General features: G+C 37.8%; 2 protein-coding genes across 2 annotated transcripts in view; one reads left to right on the top strand and one right to left on the bottom strand.

The window, feature by feature from the left end:
- LOC110863233 (TOX high mobility group box family member 4) overlaps positions 1-24,241 on the bottom strand; it is a 32,365-nt gene extending 8,124 nt beyond the window's left edge. The window contains exons 1-7 of the mRNA XM_035850607.1: positions 24,196-24,241; positions 11,987-12,067; positions 11,714-11,803; positions 10,339-10,419; positions 10,220-10,245; positions 9,872-10,121; positions 4,709-4,854 (exon numbers count right to left, since the gene is read on the bottom strand). Of these exons, the coding sequence (XP_035706500.1) occupies positions 4,709-4,854; positions 9,872-10,121; positions 10,220-10,245; positions 10,339-10,419; positions 11,714-11,803; positions 11,987-11,998 (605 nt within the window). The 5' untranslated portion in view covers positions 11,999-12,067; positions 24,196-24,241. The remainder of the gene's footprint in view (positions 1-4,708; positions 4,855-9,871; positions 10,122-10,219; positions 10,246-10,338; positions 10,420-11,713; positions 11,804-11,986; positions 12,068-24,195) is intronic.
- On the top strand, positions 19,115-21,861 carry LOC118435145. The gene is made up of 4 exons (XM_035850596.1): positions 19,115-19,520; positions 19,581-19,870; positions 19,965-20,672; positions 20,742-21,861. Exons 2-4 carry the CDS (start codon positions 19,844-19,846, stop codon positions 21,078-21,080), a joined length of 1,074 nt encoding a protein of 357 aa, XP_035706489.1. The 5' UTR covers positions 19,115-19,520; positions 19,581-19,843; the 3' UTR covers positions 21,081-21,861.
- Positions 24,242-24,501: the final 260 nt, after the last annotated feature.

Here is a 24,501-nt window from a genome sequence, read left to right as displayed (position 1 = left end):
CTCAATTCATTCCCTTTTTCATGATTAATTCATTCCAACCCCTTCTTACATTACTACTGCGATGTACAGTGTTGTCCGTGTATAGGAGAAAACTTTAACCCTTGATGTACAACTTTATATAGTCTGATGAAAGGAAAACTCAATTTAGGAATCAATTTCTCAATCTATAAAGTTAAGATAGCCTTTCGTTGAATTCGTATTCCTTCCGGTATTGAAAGAAATTACTGAATTACGAAAAATGCAACAGTAGTTCCATTTAAAACGAGAAATATCTCAAGTTACAAACTTATTGAGCTTTATAGTTCCAAGAAATTAGGCTATTTTGAAGGTTTGTATATATTATGATTTTTAGGATCTGCATAAAAGACTTTGATATATCTGTGTGTTGTCCATTCCAAAAATCAATTGGTCGTAAATCATGTTAAACTAACTGTGTTTAGACGCAAAAAATGAAATTGGTGTATATTCTTCAAGCAAGGACACAAATAAAGTACAAAGAGGCGGAAGATAAACAGTGGAGCAGTGGCAGTCAACCCTTTCTTCTCCTTGGGCTCCCTCCTTCTCCGTAAGTGAAACACAAATGAGAAGAACAAAGTTTTAGAGAGACAAAGAGAGTGATGGCTTTGTAACAATAGAATTGGACAACGGGACAAAAAATTGAGCCAAGTGCATCATAATATCAGTTTATTATTTCCATATAATTTTACGACTGCATTAAAGATAAATGCGATTTAGCACACCTTCGTAGCTGGCAGGGCTTGTAAGTCTCTCGCACATATCTAGAAGCCCACGTAGGCTTGTATCCCATTGTGCAAGGCGTTGTGCCGGGTGTGATGAGGGTGAAAGTAGAATAAAGTATTTTGCCCCAGCCAAGTAATAAAAATGTCCTTGTACTCGGAGGTGAGGGTTGGGGTTGCCCCAAACGCCCTTATGTTCAACAAATTTTAATAGATTTTTGGACAATAATGTAGGATTTTTTATTTTCTTCATTCATTAATGCAAATATATTATGGCTCAGTTGCTGGACGCATGCGGACTTTGGAATCCGCATTATCAATACTCGCACCCCAAGCCACACCTACTCAAGGGTCAGTTGCTGACCCTTAAACCGACTTGTAGATATATATCTCGTCATTCGATTTTCCTTAGGATTTCTAATCAGAGAACGAAGTTCGCGGCGACTGTACTCAAAACGTTGAGACAACCAATAACAATAGTTGAAAAAGTCTTGTTTACAAAAAAAGACAAGTCGAAACACGATTCTAAAACTTTGTTAATTGGACCGGTCCAAACTGTTAAAATGGAATTAAATCAATCACTTCTTCTCAAACCTTCAGTACGTGCACATCTCTCTCACAATATTTTCTAAAAGTTTGAATAGTTTTAGAAAAAAACAAACCCCTGGCTTTTTTAAGTCCACATCCCCATCACATCATGCCCCCTAAAAAGATCCCAAAGGTCAGTGTGGGACCTCTCGACGTTTTAGTGGGAAGGATGAATGCAAACCCTCTAAGGACACTGAATAATAACAGGTGAGTACACGTTTTGTATTTGTAAATATTTGACCGGTCAAAATAGTTAATTATATTTTAATTATATTTATATTTTTTCAGGAATCATGCAGGAGAAGAGGTCGCTTCATCTGGTAGGGGACAAGAAAATGAGGTTGTTATTGATATGTAAGTAAACAATTTGCATCAAAATTATTACTTGACCGGTCAAGATTGTGTAAATTATATGATTTGCAACTTGTATAACTCTGTAGAAGTGATAATGAAGATGAGCTTGGATCCCTTGACGAATTGAACAGGTCCAGTACCCAGCCAGGACCTTCGACACCTCAGCCTCATTATCGACACGGCAATGTAAGTACATATAACTTATTAATTAATTTTCGTTATGTTATTATATTAATTGAATCGTTTCAATGTTTTTATGTTGTAGTTGTCGAAAAATAAACATGAGCAGCTAGCTCGAGAAGAGTTACTTGACTGGTTGGGAGGGGTCGCGAAAATGAAACCAAGACCGGTTCGGAACGATACTATGAGGGAGGATCTGGAACGAAAAGCTAACTGGGGACAGCAACGTTACGACGGCAAGTTGGAGGTCCTTTTTGCCACATCTATTCCTAGTAAATGCCGTTATTCTTTACAGTTTTTGGACCGGTCCAAATTTTATATTAATCATAATCATATTTTATTTATATTCTAGAGTCGCCTGTGAAGGGATATTACATTACCAGATCAGATGGTAAAAGAAACGGGTTGTCCTCTTATTATGGTAGCCAGATGAGAGGAGGGATCTCCCAAGCAAAATCAGATAGAAACGAAGCTTACTTGGATCCATCTCATCCCTTGCATGAAAACATTAAAATGAGCATGACACAGTCCACTCATAATCGTCCACCAATGGACCTCATTTATGTCGCTACTCTCTTCCCTCCAGAAGAAATAAAACCTAATCTAATGGAGACTCATTTGGGATTGGAACCGGTCCAAAGTGAGGAAGGATCGAACCATGGGTTAGTGGAAGAATATGGTGGGAGTTGTTGTGGTGATAAGGGACAATTTTCTATTCGGGCGTCCCATTTCACAATGACTTCCGAAATTTACATCCGTACAATTGGACGACTTGTTGACCCGATGGCCTGCATGGAGAAAAAAATCATCCTATGTGACTCGACAAGCACTAAGGAAATGGGGGAGGGGTTTATGATGGTAAGTACTTTGCATTTCATATTTCTTTATGTGTTTGGACCGGTCCAACAAATAATCTGTTGTATTTCGAATTTTAGATTTACATGCAAAGATACAATCGGATCCACAATTGCAACCGTTACATTATCACCGTGACTGCAACTCCTCCACCGGACATTATTCGTAAGGCACAGAAGTACGCAGATGATGGTGTTCCATTGTTTAACATTATCCAAGATGGAGACCAGGCCCACCCTCCTCCTTGGGCCACACTTGATGAGGTGACTACACTTCCATGGACAGGATCTCATCGTTCGATATGATCCCCGTCACCCCGATGTGAAGCGTCACTACAAGCACTTCCAGAATTTAAAACAATTGATTGACGAGTTTGGTGAGCCACCAACTACTTATTATGTTACCGGGGATGGATCACGGGATCATCTTAAACGACAATTCGATGCAATTATTGCTTCTAGAGATAATAATTAATTACTTTTTTTTGTAATATTTGGACCGGTCCAACTGCTAAGGTTTATTGTTTTGTTCTACCCTATTTTGTTTGACTGGCCAGTCAAAAATGCATTTATGAACGTATTATTATTGACTATGTCAGAACTTTTAAATAAAGGTGAATGACGTAACTAGAGATGCAAATGTGTACAGGAACGTGTACCTTCTTTCTCTCACTTTCTCTTACACACGGCTAGCATCTTTCTCTCCCAGAAGAAGCAAATTCGACCCTAAACTAAGGATTCTCTGCAAATGTGAAAGCATTTTTATGAATTTGTCTGCATGTATTTCTAAGAATATGCGAGAAACGATCCTCTTTCTATATTATTGCATTAATACTTGCCCCAAGAATGCTTAGTACGTACGTATGTATGTAGAAGGGAAAAGGAGTTGCAATTGAAGGAAGGAGAGGAGTACAGAAATAAGGGCAAGGCAATCTCTTATCTCTAGAGGGAATATCCGTGCTCTACCCTTATTGTACGTACGTATGTACAGCACTCTTATACAATAGAATGAAATGCTCTGGGATTTTTATTCTATTTTATTTCACAAGAATTTATATTTATTTTGTGAAATCTGAGCCAGCCTGAGAAGGAGGAAAATAAGGAGGCAGGGGAAAGTACGCAAGGACACGAGTAGTGCAGAGCAGCTAACGTCGAAATTGTTAGTGCTCTCTTATTGCTACATCTCGAGCACCAGTTGGATTTCGGGATGGCACTAGAGGGAAAATTTTTGTGTTTTTTGATAAATGTTTCAAACAATAATATGTGACATTGCTTATTAAATTATTTCTGTTTCCGATTTTTATGCTCCCCTTCCCAGAATTGGCTTCCCTTTATTCTCACCCGGCTATACACAGCCAATGGATCGATAAACTTGCTGTTTGTACAAACAGAAACTAACCATCATGCCACTTGATAAGAGATCTATTGCGTTGTACTACATACACACTACTAGTTAGAGTTTTTGTCCCACTCGTCCGTGTATGCAGTGATATACTCGTGTAGTAGTTACATATTTGAAGCATTTTGGTATTCATTTCTCTCTTGCCACTTTCCTTTCGTCTGCCACCCCAAGAAATTGAGGAAGCAAGATACAGTTCAACTATTTTTGTATTCCTAATCCCTCTCAAAATACTAGGTGACAATTCTATAATGACAAAAAAGACAAAGACGAATAGCTGCTTTCTCCAGAGAGAGAATGCGAGTGGATTGGAAATGGAGGAGACCGTTTCTTCAAAAGGTTTGAGTTATTGATATCATTTTATTTTTCATTTTGCACCACTCCATTCATCATTGGAAATTAATGCATTACCAAAATTATACTGAGAATTAAGACAATATATTATTCCTAGGCTTCCCTTCCTCCCACCTATTTAACCACGGGCACGGGATGCCACGTATTCAGGTCTCATAATGCTTCTCACTTTCCCCAAATTGAGAAACGACTCATCCTCAGAGCATTTGTTGGGAAATGGTATGCAGTTTTGGAGTACTTACTTTTGTGGCTCGTTAGGGTCTCGTTTCTTTTTCTTCTTTTGCGCCTTCTTCTTCTTCTCGGCGACGGGGGCCATTGCAGTCCGATCTGGTTCTGGACTGGGTCGCTTCCCAACCACTCCCATCACTCCAGGAACAGCACCTACGCCCTGCAAAACCAACACATTGTTCTTTATTAAATGAGCTCAAGTCATTTTTAATTGACGGGTTACATTGTTTATGAGGACTTTGTGCATATAAGAATGGCGATTTTTTGTCTCAGGTTGTCTAATCTGCGCAAAGGCCTTATTAAATGGAGATTAAACAAAAACTTGGTTTACTGATTTAAAATACGTACCGAATAGGCACTTATGTAATATTCATTTAATTAGTAGCTTGTGTTTGGGATTTCTAATGTGTCTACTTAATACTCCATAATATTTTCTAGTTAAAAAACCTACTCCAAGCAACTTTGCGAGGCCTTTTAAGACGGCATTATTACATAAAAGCCAGACTCTAATGAACGATTGGCATATAATTTTTAGCCCGGACTAGGGCTTATGTAATCGACCTGTCCGTCTGTCTGTCTTTCCATAACTTTCGAAGGAGTAGGCTGATTTTTACCAAATTTGATACAGACATGCATCTGGGCATCGACCGAGTTCGAAGATGGGTTAGTGTTTCTCACGGGTCGGGTTCTTGCAAATCCGAAACCCGAACCCGAACCCGATGCCACTGATCCGAAACTTGAGGGCAACCCGAACCCGAAACCCGTTTGCAACGATCCGAACCCGAACTGGCGGATCAAATCCGAAACCCGAACCCGAAAAACCCGAATATATTTTAACTTTAAGGGGTGACTGGCTTTTTAGCTAAAAATTCTTTGGAAGGTTTCAAACAAACAATACTTCTGTAAATATGACCGAGGAATTATAATTAAGCACATTTCTGCATAAGTACATAACTCTTAATTCCTTGACCATAATAATGCAATCTCAAAAAATCGACCATGAATAATGGCTTTCCGTGACATTCAGAAATTTTTAAATCAGTTGAAAACTGAAAATGATTTTCAGTTTCAAGTTTCCAATATTAAAGTAAGCTCAAGCTAAATATTTTGCAAATTTTTGATAAAAAATATATTTTATTTTAATATTCAAACCATAACACTAATTGAAGACACTTGTGAAAAGAAGTTACGACAATTAAAAATTTGAATTATTTAATGAATTACTGCAGCATAACCGTCGTAGCAAGTTTGGTTAACACTTTATTTTCTTTTTTAATGTTTTCGTGTTCGTTGTGGCAAAAAGTTCTTGTTGGTTCGGGTTTCGGGTTCTTAGTCGGAACCCGAACCCGACCCGAACCCGAAATTTTGGGATCACATTTCTCGGACCCGAACCCGAAAGTTTCGGGTTCAAAAATTTCGTATCCGAAGCAGGACCCAAACCCGATCCGAACTCGAAACCCGAAGTAAGAACCCGAACCCGTGAGAAACACTCGATCAAAAAACATTTAGACCAATGAGTGGTACCCTGGACACGACTATCACCTCGAAAGTATCCCTTGTTAGCTAACTTTTAATTTCAAATTCTTTGATGAGAAGCCACTAATTGTAAGTATTACCGTGCCGGATTTCATGTTTTTAACGCAATTTCTAAAAATAGATATGGATAACCGCATCAGATATAAATTTTACCAATTTCATTTCATATTGTTCCATTAAGACCCATTTGCAACCTCTCTCCCAAATTTCACTTCGATATGACGATTTTGAAAAATCAGTATGGGTCACCCCATAGGGTCCATCAAGATTAAAATTTTTCCAACCTAAATTCATTTTTGTCTGTTACAATCCACTAGCAACCTTTGTTCCAAATTTCAACTACCTACTACAAATTTTAGAAATCCGTCGGGTCACCCTATCGGGTCTCCCAGGTTTAAAATTTCTGAAACTCCACTCCAATTTAAACGCTTTGAGGTCAGTCGCAATCTTCATACTAAAATTACTTAAAATTATTACTATAGATATTTCTCAAGCTACAAATATTTTACTTACACTTAAATAATTTAACCTGCTCTAAAGGTTCTTGGTAGTTAAGGGCAACGCATTTGGATGGAAATGACCCCCACCGGCCAATTACTTGACCGATCATGCCCATCTCCGAACTCATCCTTACTTTTGACCCGAAGATGAAGTGTGCAAAATTTCAAGTCGATAGCTTTTGTTTAAAGAGAGTTATCTTGCGCACAGACGGACGCACAGACGGACGGACAGACAGACATCTTGGTAAATCTATAAGGCCATCTTAAAAGGCCTAAAAATTATGAAATAAGACTAGTGATAAAATAAATACAAATATTGATTTGCGTATGAATGACGCACGTTTGAGAGAAAATTGCATAATATTTGTTTAGTAGTTTTTTATCACAATTTTTAGGAAAATCACATTTCTGAAGAATTAAATGATATCATTATTCCTTAATGCATCATTAGTGCATGCATGCACTTTGTATTTAATGAAAATATTTTAAGGTTAATTACATTAACACTTTTGCAATCAACTTATAGATACATAAGTAGAGAGAGTGGTCTACATAGTTAATAAATTCTTTAATATTTCTTTCCTACGATGACTGTCAGCAAAATTGTATCAAAAAGCCCAAATTATTTGTGTTCATTCTTAGCCTGAGACGAGGCTTATTTCAGCATCAAGACATGCTCCATGCACAGGACAGATACATACGCACATGTATAAGCATATAAGAATGAAGGTTGTAGCTCATAAAGCCAGCACGACAATTACTACACGTTACATTGTCTCTCGTAAAATGGAGGGCTAAGCTCCTTATAATTTAATACGTATGTATTCAGTTGTGACTCGGTAATAGCAGAATTGTAGTCGTAGTAATCGTGGTAGTAAGTTATTATCGAAAATAAACCTGACTCTAACTCAACTGCCTGCTTAAACAGAACTGACGTGGAGAAGATGATGGTGCTTGGCCAAGACTAAATGACTTTGAATTCGAAATGGGATAGTATTCAGGCCTAAAGTAGTGTATTTTATATGCAATGTTATTATTTTTACAAGCCATTTGCTCTCTGCATTCTCGTCCCTTTCCCCCTCACTTTGAATCTCATTTTCTCTATAAAATGGTCCATGAGGACAGAAAAAGTTTGTGGGTCGTGTACGAAAGAAAGGGTTTAATTTTTTCAAAAAAGGGAAATACTACTACGTTAAATGGGCAAAAATGGCAGTTAAATTCGGAATAATCATAATCAGGCATGGTTAAGAGTGATCTCCTTGCAGGAGAACAGGGACAATTGAGTGAAGGAGACGCTGATCTTGGAATATTTTCCCCACTTTCTCCAGGGCGCCTTGTGCATACCTGGGCGAAAAAGTAGAGAAAATGTGATCAACAATTGGGAGCAGAGGAGAAGGAGGTAAGGAAGGAAAGTGAAGGGAGTCCAGAGAAAGTGAGACCGAGTGAGTGACGCGTTTGGTGGCGTTTGGCGTGTGTGGTGGTTCTCTGCTCCACTCACTTGACTGGAGGAGAGAGTAAAATGGGGGAATTCATAATGGGAGAAAACGATTTCTCGTGCATAGAAATGACTTATTTGTAAGCGTACTTATTTGTTGGGGATGAAATTGAATCAAAAATTCAAAGAATTCTCTCATTTCCTCTCTTTCCAAAGGAGGAAAAAAACAAGATTTTGTTGGTTATGTGTGTAGGCTGCCTTGCAAATTCCCTTATTCTACTTGCATTATGCTGTTATTCAGCTCACTCAAGTTTTTTGAGAAAAATTTGTTGCCATCTCAGACAAAATCCATTTTTCATCTCTTCCTGATTCTCTGTAACAAAGAAAAACAATAAATCTCCAATCTCTAATTTGATGGCTTCATACTTTTTCTTTTGAGGAGAAAGGAGTACTGCAAATACTTTAACGCCATTCTTCCTCCTTCAAGTCCAAAGTAATAACTAAACTAAACGATTTTCTTCTCCCCCCATTTTTTCATGTCTCTCTCTCTCTTTCTACTCATTTCATTCCAACTTTAATCAATATTGGATTTGCATTTCACCCTTGAAAAAATTTTAAATGTTAAACCAACACTAAAAAAGTATTCATTTTGAAATGCTCCTGGCGCTTGTTGGTGGCTGCATGCAGAGGGAGGGTGCGTAGGATGGGCGGTTGATTGCATTTTGTTTTAGGCTGGTTGAAACGTGCACTAAATCACAGAAGAAATACGTTTACATTAAATATTTAATAATTCGTAACCGACAATGCTGAATGTTTCTTGATTACTTTGCGTATTTAGTTATCTGCTTTGACAAACTGTTGTAGATTGAACAGTTATTTATCATTGCTGAATTTCACTCTGTGCATACTGCGGATGGTCTCTAATTTCATTCCGATCAAGTTCATGCGTCGTCAAATACATATATGAACTTACTTGTATAAAACTCGCCTAGGTAAATGCGAAAGAATTTCCCCATGAGACATGCATTAAAGTGAAATAACTCTGTGTGGAATCAAAGAAACAAGGGGTGCAAGTTAAAGAAAGAGGGGAAAGTACTTGGCCCACCTTTCTACTCTGACTCAGAAGAGTACCGAAATAATATTCGTTTCCTCTTCTGTAGTCAAAAGTCTATGTGTTTCTCTCCAAGGTGGTATCAGGACTTGAAGTTATGAGACAGTGCACACACCTTTCTCTCCTCTTCTTTTTTTGACTCCCTTGTCTTAGCATTTCGAGAAAGATTGCGAGATAGGGCAAAAGTCAATACATAATTCAGAGAGTAGTAGAAACATATAAAATAAATTTTTCTACTTCTTCTTTGGGATTCATTTTTAGCCAGCTCATGGAGTAAGCCCATAACTCGTTTCACTTTGTCAGTGAAGGTAAACTATTTCTTCTCCTCCTTCATTTTTTACTTTTACAATTCAATCATTCACCTCACTTGTCATATTCAAATTATACGAATTGGAATTGATAAGAAAAGTTGGGTAAATGGTGGCAATTTGAATATATAAATCAAATGTTTTTTATATACATTTCCTCTCAAGGAGATCATGCCAACCCTGTCGTATCTTCTCCGCTAAAGTTTTGAAGCTGGTAAACTTTTCATAAATGACAGGCTGATTCGACTTTTATGATTTTAGGGGAGACATGTATAGAGCCCGCTCACCAGAGGAACGCTGTCGTCACTGTCCTCAGAATGTGATTCAGGATTTGCTGGCGACACGGAGGAGTTGTTTGAAGGAGATCGTCTCAGAGGTACATTGGTGCCCATGACTGACTGTCGAGGTGGGTGTGGCCCAGGCCGAGAGTGGTGCAACATGTGCTGCTGCTGCGGGTTCCCCATGGGTGAGTGCGATGGTGGGTGTGGACTCGACAGGTTCGTGTACGTTGGTGGACTTCCATATGAGACGGGGGAACTAAAAATAAAACATTGAGCAATTCAAATACAGTTCATACATCGATGTTGTGTGCAAGGTGACAGCAGAAGGTGCAGAGGAATAGTGGTGGGACTCACTTCATTGTCATCGGTGTTGTCATGTGCTGTAAACAATTCCAAAAATAAATCCAATCAATAGTTTGACTAAATTAAAATATGACCCTGGGAAAAGTAGTTAACCAATTTAAACTATGTACCTCAGGTAAATACATTGGAGAGTAGTGTTGATGCTGTTGTGGATGTTGACCCTGATTTACACCGTGCATTCCGTGCATATGCTGAAATACAAAAAAAAGTCATTTGATAAAAATTAATCATTTCTCCAAAATAACACGATGATCAACATTGCTCTGATGATGTGAAATCAAGTTTGTCAATTTTCGTTCCTCTCACACTATTTCTTTCTCGCTCTGACTCTTGATTCAAGAGCCATGAAAGCTTGACTCACGATTATTAAATGGGGAGAAGCATTTGGAGAAAATGTCCATAATTCAAACGACAAAGTCATGAATAACACAGAGTGCAAGGAAAGTCGTGCAAAGTTATCGCCATGGACTGCCCAACGATGATGATATGCAAGCGAGTTAAAGGAGCATCACAAACGAGATAAAATAAAATTGGAACTTGACAGAAGTTTATCGAATACAGAAGCATGCAGTTGGAATAGAAATGGGGGTGAAGTGATCTTGGGCAAACTTTTGCTCAAGACCGTTCTTGCTTTCACACAGCTCAAGGAGGGCGAGCCTGGTTCTGGACGAAGAGCTACACACATCTCAATCTCACAAGAAAATTTTTATGTTTAGATATGTATGCGCGTACCCTCTTTCTTTGGTACGTACATACCTCAACGTTGAGTCTCTCCGTTGAGAAGAAAGTAAGAAAATAAGAAATGAATAAAAAGAGAAGATTCTCTTTTGGTGCAATATAAATTTTTCATTTTCTTTGAGTAATTTGTCATTCGTTTCACATGATTTTCATAAATTCTCCTTTTGCAAGCAAAGACGAAAGCGATTTTAGTCGGAAGAAAAATTGTTCGTTTTTTTATTTCTTTCTCCTCTTCTTTCTTTTACCCTTTCTGTCTCGTGCCACAGCCACCTCACTGATAAAATTGATAGCACTCGTTATACCAAGTGCTCCTATATCAGGTTTCGGGACTCTCAACGTTCTAAAATTACACTAACCGACCTACGAGTTTAATTCAAAAGACAACAAATTATTATTTTTCCTCTGTTTCCTCTCAACTTTTATTTTGCACACCCAGTTGTGTAATATTTGCAGAAAGAGGCGCACCCACATATCTGAAAATATATATGCATGTAAGTATTTCGTGTATACATAAGTACATTTTTTCTCCATGTTATGTTAATGCTCTATATATTACGTACATATTCTAAATATTATTCATTCTCATTAAACGGAGCTCTTTTTATTATTCAAGTATTCCCATTTAGCGTGTCCTCTTAGCGTGTGGAAAACTTTTAAAGAATTTATTCGAATTTGAGAGTCGTACAAAATGTGTCAAAATTAGATTTCACGAGATCACATAGAGTTTTGATTATGAAAAGCACTTACCGAGTAGTGATGAATGTTGGGATCGTGGGAGTGCGGAGCAATGGGAGGAATGTCGAACTCCTCGTCACCGAAATTGGGTGTGTGAAAAGTCTGCAAAATTAAACATTACATTTACATCACAATAATTGAAATGCTTTCTCATACCAAGTCTAATAAACAAGGGAAATTCCAGGAGCAAAATGCCCAGAAATTCATTAATTTGAAAAGATATAGCATCACAAAATGGGAGGAAACTTTACGAAACATACTTTTATTCTTGCTCTGTGTACTTACTTGATCAGCCATGTATCTGGAGGAGTAATGAGTCGGTGATGCGATGGACAGACCCACTCCGACACTAAAATTGTCAGAACCCTGTAGATAAAACAGACAGAAAGTGTTGTTGAGAAAAGAAATGAAAAACTTTTGGGAAATGAGCAATAAAAAAATTTAATCTCAAAACTGCATAACGAATTCAAGAAATCCAAAAGAATGAAGCGGAAACCAAGTGAAGCAGTAATTAAAAGTTTCTTCTCCATTTTACCACATTTGCCCATAAGTTGCGCACAACTTTTTTCTAGCCGAGCTAAAATGCATACATACAAAGCAGGAGCCGTTATGATAAAGTCTCAGAGACAGTTAACCGTATCATGTAATTTCTCCTTCATTTCATTTCCATGCTAAATAATATTTTAATCTAACTGCTAACTGTTTTTATCCGGGGTGCATAATATATACAAAAGTACATGCAAAAGTCATATTTTTGCATTCTGGAATAAACATTTGCATTTCGATTAAACCCAAAAATCCGTGTTAATGCAATTTCAAAATTAAAGTCCTTTGAACGACCCGATATTTCGACTGATACGTCAAAAAGTAATTCGAATGCATTTCATATTGGATAATTACATTATATTGTATCAATATTTACTTGGGCAGCATTAATTAAAGGGGATGATTCATCAAGTACTGACTGTTCTACGAGCATGGCACTAAAGAACAAGGCAAATATTCTCGTAGCATATTCCTTACTCTACCCTCAGCTTGGAGCGACTGAGATAATTTATTATGCAAACCTGTCGCAAACGCCACGTTCAAAAGCCACGATTTCAGGTGTATTTTTTGTATCCCTAATATCTGTGAAATGAGATACTTAATTACGACGGTGAATGACTGTTCTGTTGAGCCGAATATAAAACAAGGCAGGAAAAAAAGACTCTCTTCCTCCCTCGCTATTTCAAATTTGTCTGAATTGCTTGATTAAATTTCATTGTTAGTGTATTTGTGATACTGACTGCAGTAAAACTTTTTTTTCCCTGTGAACCTTTTTTTTATTTGGTGGAATAGAGAAATTAAGTCATGGCTTCGTTCGTATTATATCTACTCGCTTAATAATGAAAGGATTAAAATAATACCTTTCAAATTTAAATAATTTGCTATTGATTGCGATTAATTGGACAGAAAAGATATATTATTAGCTAATTAGCGCTGATTATTTTTGAGAAATCATGACAATCTTTTCATCTCGGCGAGAAGTCCGTGCAAACTGTTTACGTTGGCCAATGCATATTTATGTGTATCAATCGTGCCACTGTGGACCTCACCTATTTTATTTTTTCACTGTGAAGTATGCATGCATCGTGAAAATGAGAAGACTCGACAAATGTTCCATAATTCATCATTAGCTCAATATTCAATTAGTCTAAAAAAATCTTTTTTATATAAATACTTCTAATGCCAGTAGGAGGACTTGATTGTCTTAATTTTAAATGTGCATGTTAAGTTAATTAGTCAATTAAAATCTGTTCTAATTTCTCTAATGAATATACATAATAATGCATACATTATTATTTACATATAAATACTTAAATGTACATTAACTTGAGGATAAACAAAATTAAATCTGAAAAGCCTGGAAAATATTATTTGCATACCCTCGCACGGTGCATGACCGCACAGAAAAGTTCAATTTGAATTATAACCAAAAGTTATTACTGGTTCGAATGAATGAAAATATAATCATCTCATAATGAAATTATTGCAACCCATTGAACATTTCTGAAAAAATACTTTGAGCAATAATTCAGCAGAATAATTTAAAATGATGTGGCAACAAATAACTCGGAGCTTCGTAATAAAAGAGAGAGAGAAAGATAATGTGATATGTGGATATTAGAATTCACTTTGTCTGCTCCCAAGCAGTTCGGATTCACGGGATGATGCTACACTAGACTTCACTTTAATAATTTCATATTATTTCCGATCCACAATTCCTTCTCTCCCAGTTTAGTTTCCCAGAGCAGAGAGAGGAGAAAGGGGGACGGCCTTCTTCTTATTCCAATATCACATCATGTCATACAAATTCATCCTTATGCTGATGCGTATACGTTCGTACCTCGGAAATCTTTTACTCCCAGCACATTTCTGTGAGCATGACACAAATGCATACTTACTCGTCGCGTGTGTATATGTATGTAGCTGTTCTCTATAATAATTCCATCTAAATCTTGCCTGCGTACATATATGAATTGCCTGACGTCATGGGCTATTTGTTAATTTTTTCAGTGTAAAGCCATATTTCAATATAATCTGACATGTAATCAAGCTTATTTGGTTGGGGTGAAAAATTCCGAGTCAAAATATTCATTCTGTTTCAACTTTATATGCCTTTCTTCTTTCTCTCCTTGCTGGAGCATGAAAGAAACTCGTATCTTTTGCCAAAGGGGAAAAAAATGGAGCAAAAATTCAAAATATGTATTGAGCAACATAGAGTATAATGCTTTTTATTCTCATGTCATGTCCCACCATTACTGTTGACTCGGTTGACAAGGAGGGCAACAAAACAATTCTTTTATCTCGTGGTGGTATTGGTGTGGGACTTCTTCAAAGTCTCAATCACATCCCAGCACAACATAACACTTGTTTTTATACTGCACTTGAATTTTGCATGCATAACATAACTAAGCACGAGTGAAAGTGCTGCGTGGCGTTGGGTGGGCAAAGAAATGAAGTGACGATGATTCTTTTTGGAAGTGGATGAGACAAAATTCCAAGCTCATATCGTAACCATTTCATTCACTTTTCAGATCATACAAAACTCTTTGACTTTGATTTTCTCCATTTGACTTTGTGGCCTTGCACATTGCTTATCGAGTGTGGGAGGCAAAAGGAGGATCGGGTCTTTTATATTCTGATCTTGTGAGTGAGTAAAATCATCCCAGAAACCTAGGCCTGCTTCTATAACACGTACGTATGACTCGGTCGTGGGTACAGTCCAATAAACATTCAAATTCAAAACATTCATTTATCTTCCCAATGTTTCTAACAATAAAAATAACACTTGCGACTTGCACACCAACTAAAATCGTAAGAAAACTTTCTGGTTTTATTCACCGTGTGTAAATACGTCAACTTTTAGTTGGGGTGTGCTCTTACGCATAACAGCGAATGTTACTTTTTGAGAGGAAAATATTTAAACCTGTGCTTGGTGATTTTTTTTTGGTTTGAGTCATGATACCACTTCTAGATATCTACATATTCTACATATGCATGTACATAGGAGAAGAGAAACCTAATGTCTGGTGCCGTGTACTATGTATTACATAAATGTTTCCTCCTAGCAATTATGTAGCTTGTTATACATAATTATACAAGATTTTCCTAAATTAAAGAAACCAAAATGAACGTCAATTAACTAATAACTCTCTTGTAATGAGTCAATTTTACTAAAATTAAAGAAAAATAGTAATCAAAACCCACCCAATTTTCTTTGTCAAACATTTATGGGCAAATCATTGGTATTAATAAAGAGGAAATATCATGGTGGGCTCTCCATAATAAAAATATTATTTGGAAAAAGGGGGAGCATGTAGATGGATGGATGGTAAGTTCCTCAACAGAGTTTCATAACCTGCTCTTATTTTCTGATCGAGCCCACTGATAATTCCACAGTACACTTAATTATCCGATATTTATAAGCAAAGGCAACCTTCTACAAATACAACAACTATTCTTTTCGGGGAAAAATAAATATCTGAGGGAAATGTCCTAGCTTGGCGACGACAACTTTTAGAAACACATTTCCATAACATGACACCAATATGAATAATATGTCATTGGCTGTATTGGTGGTGGGTGACCAAGCTAACCAATAAACAGCTCATAATTTTTAGAACAGGTTTATTGTCGAAAGAATGGTAAATTCAGATGGAAATTTGGTTGGGCACATTAATTAATCACGAGCATCCCCTCGACTCATCAGGGGGGAAGAGGGACGAATATAAAATAATTATTGTAAATTGATTATTTAGCCACCCTCGTCCAAAGGGGTGTTTGTTTGCCTGAGGAGAGAGTCACTCTTTTACTTTTAGTACTGGTCGTCGTAGTACAAGTTGAATATTAGATGGCAATATCGTGTTCAACATTTAGCGTACAACTCTCAATTTCGAATAACACTAGTTTCAAAGCTTGGTCCATGTTTACATTAAATTTAAAAGAAGTTGAATCAATATTTACTCTATGCTCTGCAAATTACGTAAAATCAGAGTGTGCGTAAGCAAGCAGACGGAAACGAAATATTCATCCAGCCCAACTTGGACCCACTCTAATGTATCCTCGGAACCAAACAAAAAATCCCAAACAGATTGACCCCCATACCTCCCCAAAACATACTAAACAACAATATGTACTGCTGGAAAACTGTTCTGGAAACTGTTCAGGGGGAAGCGTGCTGGGACTCTCAAATTTCTCTGCTTGCAAACCAAACCAGAACAAACTATTATTACACTGGGACTGGGACTCAGCAAAAGTAAACGCGAAATTATTTTCTCTACACTTTTTAGTTTCAGTTTAGGCCCACGAGGGGAACATACTAAGTCAAGTTCCGGTTCTGGAATGAATCTGCGTACCCTTACTGTTACCCATGCACACGAGGAGAAAGCCTCGCCGACGGTGGATATGTTTAGTGGAGCAGAATATCATGGTCATATGTACACATAGAGATGTATGTAAAATGGAATAAGACCGACAATAATACACACGAAAACAGGATACTCTGTAGACCACGAGCACCATAGCATGACATTTAATAGGTCGTAGTTTTCCATTATTTTCCAATATTCACAAGCTGATTAAATGGTTAAAATCTACGCACGTGCCAAAACAATAGCCGAAGATCAAAACCAGCCTCTCTGATCTAGTCCCATGCATGGGCAGATATGGAGAAAGAGGGCCGTTGTTGATGTGTGGGGAGAAAGCAAGGTGGATGGAAACGAGAGGAGAAACATTTATTTTGCATTCAGCCAACCAGCAGCAGCAGCAGCCGGGTCGTCGTGGTATGAACGGAGAGAGCCCCAAGTTACCAGGTTTATTACTTGCTTCATCCTCCAGGCTGCATTTCAATTTCTCATGATCATTCTAATTTCTAATTTGAATGCATAGAGAAATGAGAAAAGTTGGGTTACATCATATCACATTATAAATATGTGCTCCACTCTCTCTCGTCCCTGTGCCGTACAATGATTGCATTTTTGATTCAATAATAAATTGAATTTCGCTTCACTACAATTATCTCAAAGCTATTGTATGGTTCGCTGCCGTGATGACGTTGACCCGTTCTGATGAAAAGACATTTTTGTACATTCATATTTTGGATCCTGTAGCAGTAATAAAAGTTCAATATGTACATATGCATGCATCCAGAGTGAGTGTAGTATGTACGTACATATGTGAATGTACCTTATTTCTATCAGTAGTATATGTAGTGCTACATACCAACAACGCCAAGAAAGGTGATGAATTCAATTTACTTTTTTGCTGTTTTTACCTTAGTAAGAATTTTGACTACTTAATTCCTTTTGAGAAATAGGAATTTTGTAATTAGCCATTTAATCATAACTAAATAGCTGCATAAATACTTACACAAAAGCTAATCCTTAATCTCTCGATCACTTTGATCACTTCTGCATGTTTAGAAAAAAGGGAAAAACTAAACAAGTTCCTTCTTCCTTAAAATTTCAAATATTATCAAGGATAAAAAACATATAATGGGTAGGCAGCAATTACGGATGGTTGTTATTACACATCCATGTGGTTGACGGTACATGCATGCATGTTTTGTATAATTTTTGCAAAATTGCTTAGCTATTTAGCTAGCCGAACTGGCCATTATTTCTGCTGCCACTCAAGCTAATCATCCATGAGAAGATTGAATCTAGTGCACGTTATGAATGTGAATAGAACGTATGGTCATTTCTGTCAGAAATACCAACGAAATGTGCAGTGCTTAATTCAGTCAATAATTTTAACAAAACATGAATTCGACAGAAAACCGCAACTTTTAATTATCTCCGGTCTAAATTGCTTAAATAAGTGAAATATTCCCTGTTATCTCTTTGCGTTCTGTTATGATCATGATGAAGATGATGATGCTGTGGTGATAGGATGATGGAGAGTTTGCCCATCATCCATCCATTCACTACATCAAATTGAGATTTGTTGCATGAACACAGCTACTTCCTTGCCTGTGGCCTGATTGAATTCGGTTAGATTTGCTAGATTTCAATGCAGTGATATTATTTATTCCGTTTTAATCTCAAATAGTGTTGCGCATACCAGCAGAAAATTAAACAAAGCTTGCATAAACAGAAAGGCATGACTCATTTCAGTTATTAGTTTTCCCTTCATTTGAATAATGACGTGTTATGAGTACAGCCAATTATTTCAATTTCAAATTCTGGTAACAAGTCTCATTAAATTGTGCTTATTATTAGAAAAGAATTTGTCCTTTGTTGTAGTAACAAACAACGACATTTTGCTCAGTTATGCAAAACCAAAACCAAGCAAACCACAACAAAGACAAACCCAAACTCGACTTTAATGAATAACAACTGCCAACAAACTAGCACTAACTTTGTCGCACCAGCAGCAAACCTCATCTCACCCGTCGTAGTATTATACGTACGTAAGTTCGTATATTCAACTCCAGTGCAAAAAAGTGGTGCCCCACTTTCTTATTTTTATGAGAACTTCCGTTAAAAATCAATCATTCAAGATCCAATCAACCGTTTCAATTAATCTACCATTACCACTTATTCTCTTCCTATCCCACAGAGATAAACACGGCCTGCACTCTTGTTAGAATACCATCACACTCTAACTGTGCGTATCAGTATCATCCTAAGTAGTTAAACTATGTGCATACGTTCTCTAAATACGTGCCTATGTGGCGTCTATGTTTCAACTTAAACTTTCAATTTTAAAATTATTCTAATTAAAATGCGGCAAAGTTTTCAGATCAAATAAAAGTTGCTTCATTAAATAAATTATAGGCAGACGCCTAGTGAAATATATGCATACGTATGCACATGATCAGTATATCGAAGCATTTGACGAAGCAAACTGGCACACAAGAACAACAATCCCATCAGAATCCCCTCTTGCAAAAAAGAACAAATATTAATTTTTATCCATCCAGCACCAAGTTTGCATACAAATGAGAATAAAAACCAGAAATAGATGAATTGGTTTTTATCGTTGACTTGAATTTTAAATTCTCGAAACAAATGCTTCTGTTGTTGTGCTTGATGCTGTGTGTGTGTGAAGGAAAGAGTAAAGTCGAGCTTTGAACGTTGTTCCCGCCACCTTCGTCTCACGCGCAGTTTCTAGCATCTGTATGTGTGATGACTTTTATCGGTCACATCAACCATCACAACAGGAGCTAAAATTTTTCTCTCTCTGAACAAATATTTGTTTTCAAACAAATTGACAAACTTAAAAGTGAACAACCGGACAATTTTTCAATAATGGACGAGGCAAGTGACATGACATGGTAAGTAAACACAATTAACTGTATTTAAGGCCTTATTCAAGGGACAATTTTTATTTTCAGGGAAGAGTTGGAAGAAGGCGAACATCCTCTTCGATTCTGGGAGAGGATGGATTACTGGAGTGAAATGGAAAGAGCACGTCATCGTCAACAAATTGACTTGACTCCCTATCCCTCCACGGTCACCGGAGCCACAAGTTGTACAGGAGGGAGAACATGTCGAGGTCGGTGAAGGACATCAAGTTGATGACGAAGACAGGAGCGCATCTGGTCGTCCTCCCAAAAGGAAAAGTTTCAAGGGTCGATCCGACTCTTACGCCCGACAAATGGCTGTGGCGGCTGTGCCTGAAGATGTAAGTCGAATTATTGTAATATTTTGAAATTCTTGTACCCTTAACTCTTGCCCCTTTAAGGCCATTACATTGGGGCGTGTTTCTTGTGGTACAGGTGATGGCGATAGTTCCGATCGACGCGGCTCGATTGTACTCCCCTAATGAGGCCTTGGATCGCATACGAATTAGTTTTTTGGCCTGGATTAACAATCTGAAGAAGAAGGATGACGACGGTGTGGAATCCTGGATGGATAGGGCCCAGTATAGGAGGTCAAACTACAGCTGGTCAAGGAATAAGAATACTGGAAAATATTGCTACTTCATTGCAACTCCAACCGTTAAACGCCCTGATATGCGAGGAACATTGGGTTCAAGGTTTATGACTGAGTGGTTAAAGGAGATGTCCGCGCTGAGGCGAGAATATATTCAATGGAGGAGCCAGTTGGAAAGTGTCCGTGAGGTTAGCAGGGTCGCCATGTCAAAACAACGAAAAACCAATCCTCGTCATGCAACGAGCTATTTGCTGGAAATCCGCGAGCTGGACCCTGGCATCATCCGGTCCTATGTGTCAGGGACCCTTTCGTGGGAAGAAATTACCCGATATCCGGCCATAAAAATCTGGAGGTATCCAGGTGTAACGGAGTCAATTAATGCACAATTATCGGCAAGAGGACACCATTTTGTCGCAGACCCTACTATAGCAAAATCTCTGGTTCACGACAAAATGCGAGAAATCGGAACCGACAATTGCATTTGTATCGAAGTATACGCCCACCTCTGTGATAGTATGTATACGGCTCAGCTGGGCGAATCTTACACCATGGTAAGAATATTTACAGTTTACTTATTATGTAATACATTCAATACAATTGTTTCATGTTGAATATTGTAGACGTATGCTTCGAAGTACAACGAATTGAAAAAGGCAGGACATATCATCAGCAACATTGAGTACATCATTTCTCGTCCCGATGCGGCCCTAAAAACTAAGCTGATTCCTGTTGCTGAGAAGGACGCCATCGATGGAAAACAGCTGTACGAGATTGTTCCGCCCACGGACCTGCGTCACCCTCCTCACCATGCAAACGACAAGGAGATTCGACAACTGCCCTATAAAATTTACCAATCATCAATGATTGAAAAATTCATTACAGGAACGCGTGGAGACCAGCAAAACGTTTGGCCGCATGTGTATGACGCTGAGCGTGACCTGCCCCGTATCACGCTTTAGAGTTTTGTATGTATTGTTTATTTATTCTATTGTATTAATCTTTGTTTCTTATTTTTCCTGACATAGTTGTCAGTCGATATTTTTTTATTTATGAGACATGAACTTATTAGTGAATTACATGACGTGTAATAAAAATGTGACGTGTAATAGAATTTTATTTTATTACACGTTTTATACAAAGGCAATAATACGCCGGATCCACATTCAATTCCCTTCTCATCTTTAAAGACTTTTGCACCTGCACTGCCGCCACAAGCAGCAGCAGCAGCGTCAGACAGCAACTTTTTTGAGGGCTGAACTTTACCAATTTCAGATCAGGCATTGAATCGAAGGCTGCTGTTGGTGTGGTCTGGATAGATAAATGTTTCCTATTCACTACAATTTATTTTACTTTTACTTTTCCAATGGATATTTCTTCTGGTGTTGCCTTCCTTCCTTGCCTCCTCGGATTGTGTAATGAGAATGGGAGAGAACAGACAAAGTAAACTATTGTGTAGAATTCTTTTCCTCCGAACAATTTACATAAGAAATTCGTTCTCTTTTTTTAAAGCTTCATTTTTCTAACAACAAAGAAAAAGATCGATTTTACTCTTACTACACTGTACTCGTGCTTGCATACTTACTCCACTTCTTTGCTCTTTCACAGTGTCATACTCATCCTCAGAGAAAGCTTATATACTTTTACTACTACCACCAAGTTGAGAAAGTTGATTTTTCTCAATTCTTCTCCCTCCTCCCTGGAATCTAAACTTGTATTATGCAGAAGAAAAAACTATTGAATTCCTCCAGTACATAATTTCATATTACTGTTTTGTATTTATGCACCCTCTTCCAATTCAATAATAAAAACTCGGATCTCTCAGTTTCAACTAACAAGTATGGAAGTAAGCAGTCGTATGTATGTATGTGCATACGTGTAGACCTAACAAGCGAGTAGTGAGACTTTTGTCTCGACTAGTATTTTTTCTCAAAATATTTAGCAAACTTTTCCTTCGCATACTAATTCCCCTAATATTTGCAGTTGGAGGATTATTACTTATTAACGGGACCCCTCTTATTGTATGTAAAACAACAAAGACATCAAAGTACGTACGTACATATATATATACGGACACAATACGTACTACGAGACAAAATGGATGAGGCTGTCGAACCCCAACCTTTGAAGACCCGCTAGGTCAAAATGGCCAATCAATTTAAATCCGCAGCTGCCTTTTTTGCCATCACTTCGACTACCACCATCGTCATGATCATCAAATAAGCACTCATCCTAATGTGATTAACATATGGCAGGTGAGCGAGTGCGGTGAGTCTTTGGCGTGTGTCTGACTGACTGACAAAGCGGGTGTTGGAAGGGGAATACGTAAGATTGGACCCTAATATCGCGTCCTAATATGAACCAAATAAAAATCTGATCAGGTAAAACCAGTTATTTCCTAAACTGTGCAGCAGATGGACAACTAGTTCGTAATCTTTGATGCTATTGTTGTTGTGGCTCACGATACAGGTAGCTAAGTATTCATTTAGAAAGGCTTGCCTGGAAATCTGTGGCATTATTTTTACATTAATAAAATGAACTTGTGCTACGTTTAAATCTTTTCCTTTGATTGCAGAGCCAGTCAGTGATGTGGAAGATACCTGAATTACGAGTCTTGTAAAAAAAGTTGTGTTGAAAGTTAAAGGGCTGAACGAAATATTATTATCATTTTATTTTCTCCATTGTTTCATTTATATATTCAGGGGCTCAGATTAAAAGCATTGACGTAAATCTTGTCAGCCAAATTCTAATAAGATTTATGCCAAATTATTCTCTCCTCTTATGTTAAATGCATGATGAGTCGCGAGGAACTTTCTTTCTTTAACTTTCAGCAGGTCTTTATTAGGAATGTTATTTTTATTTTGTACCTATTGAAATTCTGGGAGAAAGAAACAAAGAAACTTTGCGAGATTCCTAATACGAGGACACGTAGAAAATAAAACAAAGCTTGGAATAACTTAGCATAATGAAATTCCCCGATTTTGAATACTCTGCTATATGTACGTGAAGAGCGGAAAATAGAGTTTTGTTGGTGGGTGATTTAGTTTATGCTATGCTGGCCTCCTAAATATATACGCGATCTGTATTTGTACCGTTGGGGTCGTCGGGCAGGCACCCCTTTTATGCATACTTGAAACTTGGTTCTATATTTTGTGTGTGTTGTATGTATTTTGTGTAAATGTCGAGAATCTCAATCATTCATACGGGCACCCATGTATACATACTCAATTGTCCCCTCATCTCTGGAAGCCAATGTTGTTTCTCACAAAATCAGCCTGCCAAACAAAGCTGCCAAACACAACCAGTCAATTCTGCCCTCTAAATCCGTCTAAATACCAACTCTCTCTCTCTCTCTCGTAACTTTAAATCCAGGAAGATGCGCACAAAATAAAACTGATTCATTGTTTCGGTGTGACTTTAGAGTCGTATGCAATCGCATGTGAGAAAGCAAAAAGATGAGATCAGATTGCTGATGTTTGTGCTACTGCTTGGGATGCTGTTGGTCGGTGGTGGTGGGGAGGCAGGGAAAGATTTGCAAGGGAAAGATGCATACTAAAGCAGAGAGGATGAGAAAGTGGTGAGAGAGCAGCATTCTAGTCCATAACTTTTATCGAATTTCACCAAATCAGCCAGTGAATATCAACGAGATTTGAAAGACGCATTAGTGACCATACATAAAACATGATTCCAGTGTATAAAGTTGCTCTGCTTCGTCCGACGACTCTGGTCACACCGAAAGTAGTAACAGGGGCCTTATGCTAACTTTGGATTGCTTAGATCGGCTTTCCCTCTGGATGATGTGATGTGGTGATGATGGCTGAGGTTGATCGCTGCTGATGGTATGTGCCAGTGTATTTACACTCCAGTAAACTTCTGTCCGAGTTTGGTGGTGGTATCACACCTCACACAACCACACCACTACTTTCTCCTCTCTCGTTCCCTCTTTCACCACGTTCCGTACTTCCTTGTGCTCTCCTCTGGTGTTGCATGAATGAATATCCTTCAAAAGTTTACCGCAATCACCAACCAAACCAACCACCACAAAACTGGAAGCAACCAAGAATTTTATTACTTTACCACACTATCCCAATCAAGTCCAACCAGCTTTGATGGAAGAGGAGATACTTAATACAGTGCAATGTAATCCAGCCCAAATATTTAACACCAACTTTTTTTCAACTGCCGACCAAAAAACTCTCAAGAATTATAACTTGTTCTCCAACTTTGTCTCAATTTGCAAATGATTTTTGTCCGTCCACTCACTGACTGCGTACAAATATGAGTCTTTTAACTTTTCCGACTTGCTTTCACTCTTCGTGCAAACGCTGGACTGTTATCTCAATGTTGTCCGAATGACGGTGATGAGGGGTCTCACGTGCAGGA

This window comes from Folsomia candida, unplaced genomic scaffold, assembly GCF_002217175.1.
Source record: "Folsomia candida strain VU population unplaced genomic scaffold, ASM221717v1 Fcan01_Sc001, whole genome shotgun sequence".
NCBI classification, from domain to species: domain Eukaryota; kingdom Metazoa; phylum Arthropoda; class Collembola; order Entomobryomorpha; family Isotomidae; genus Folsomia; species Folsomia candida.
This window is presented reverse-complemented; position numbering and strand designations above follow the sequence as displayed.

Bases quoted from the DNA above. Each gene is read 5' to 3' on its own strand.
- LOC118435145 (XM_035850596.1), top strand. From the start codon at position 19,844: ATGGCTGTGGCGGCTGTGCCTGAAGAT. The intron at 19,871-19,964 runs GTAAGTCGAATT...CTTGTGGTACAG, and splicing joins TGGCGGCTGTGCCTGAAGAT to GTGATGGCGATAGTTCCGAT. The intron at 20,673-20,741 runs GTAAGAATATTT...TGAATATTGTAG, and splicing joins TGGGCGAATCTTACACCATG to ACGTATGCTTCGAAGTACAA.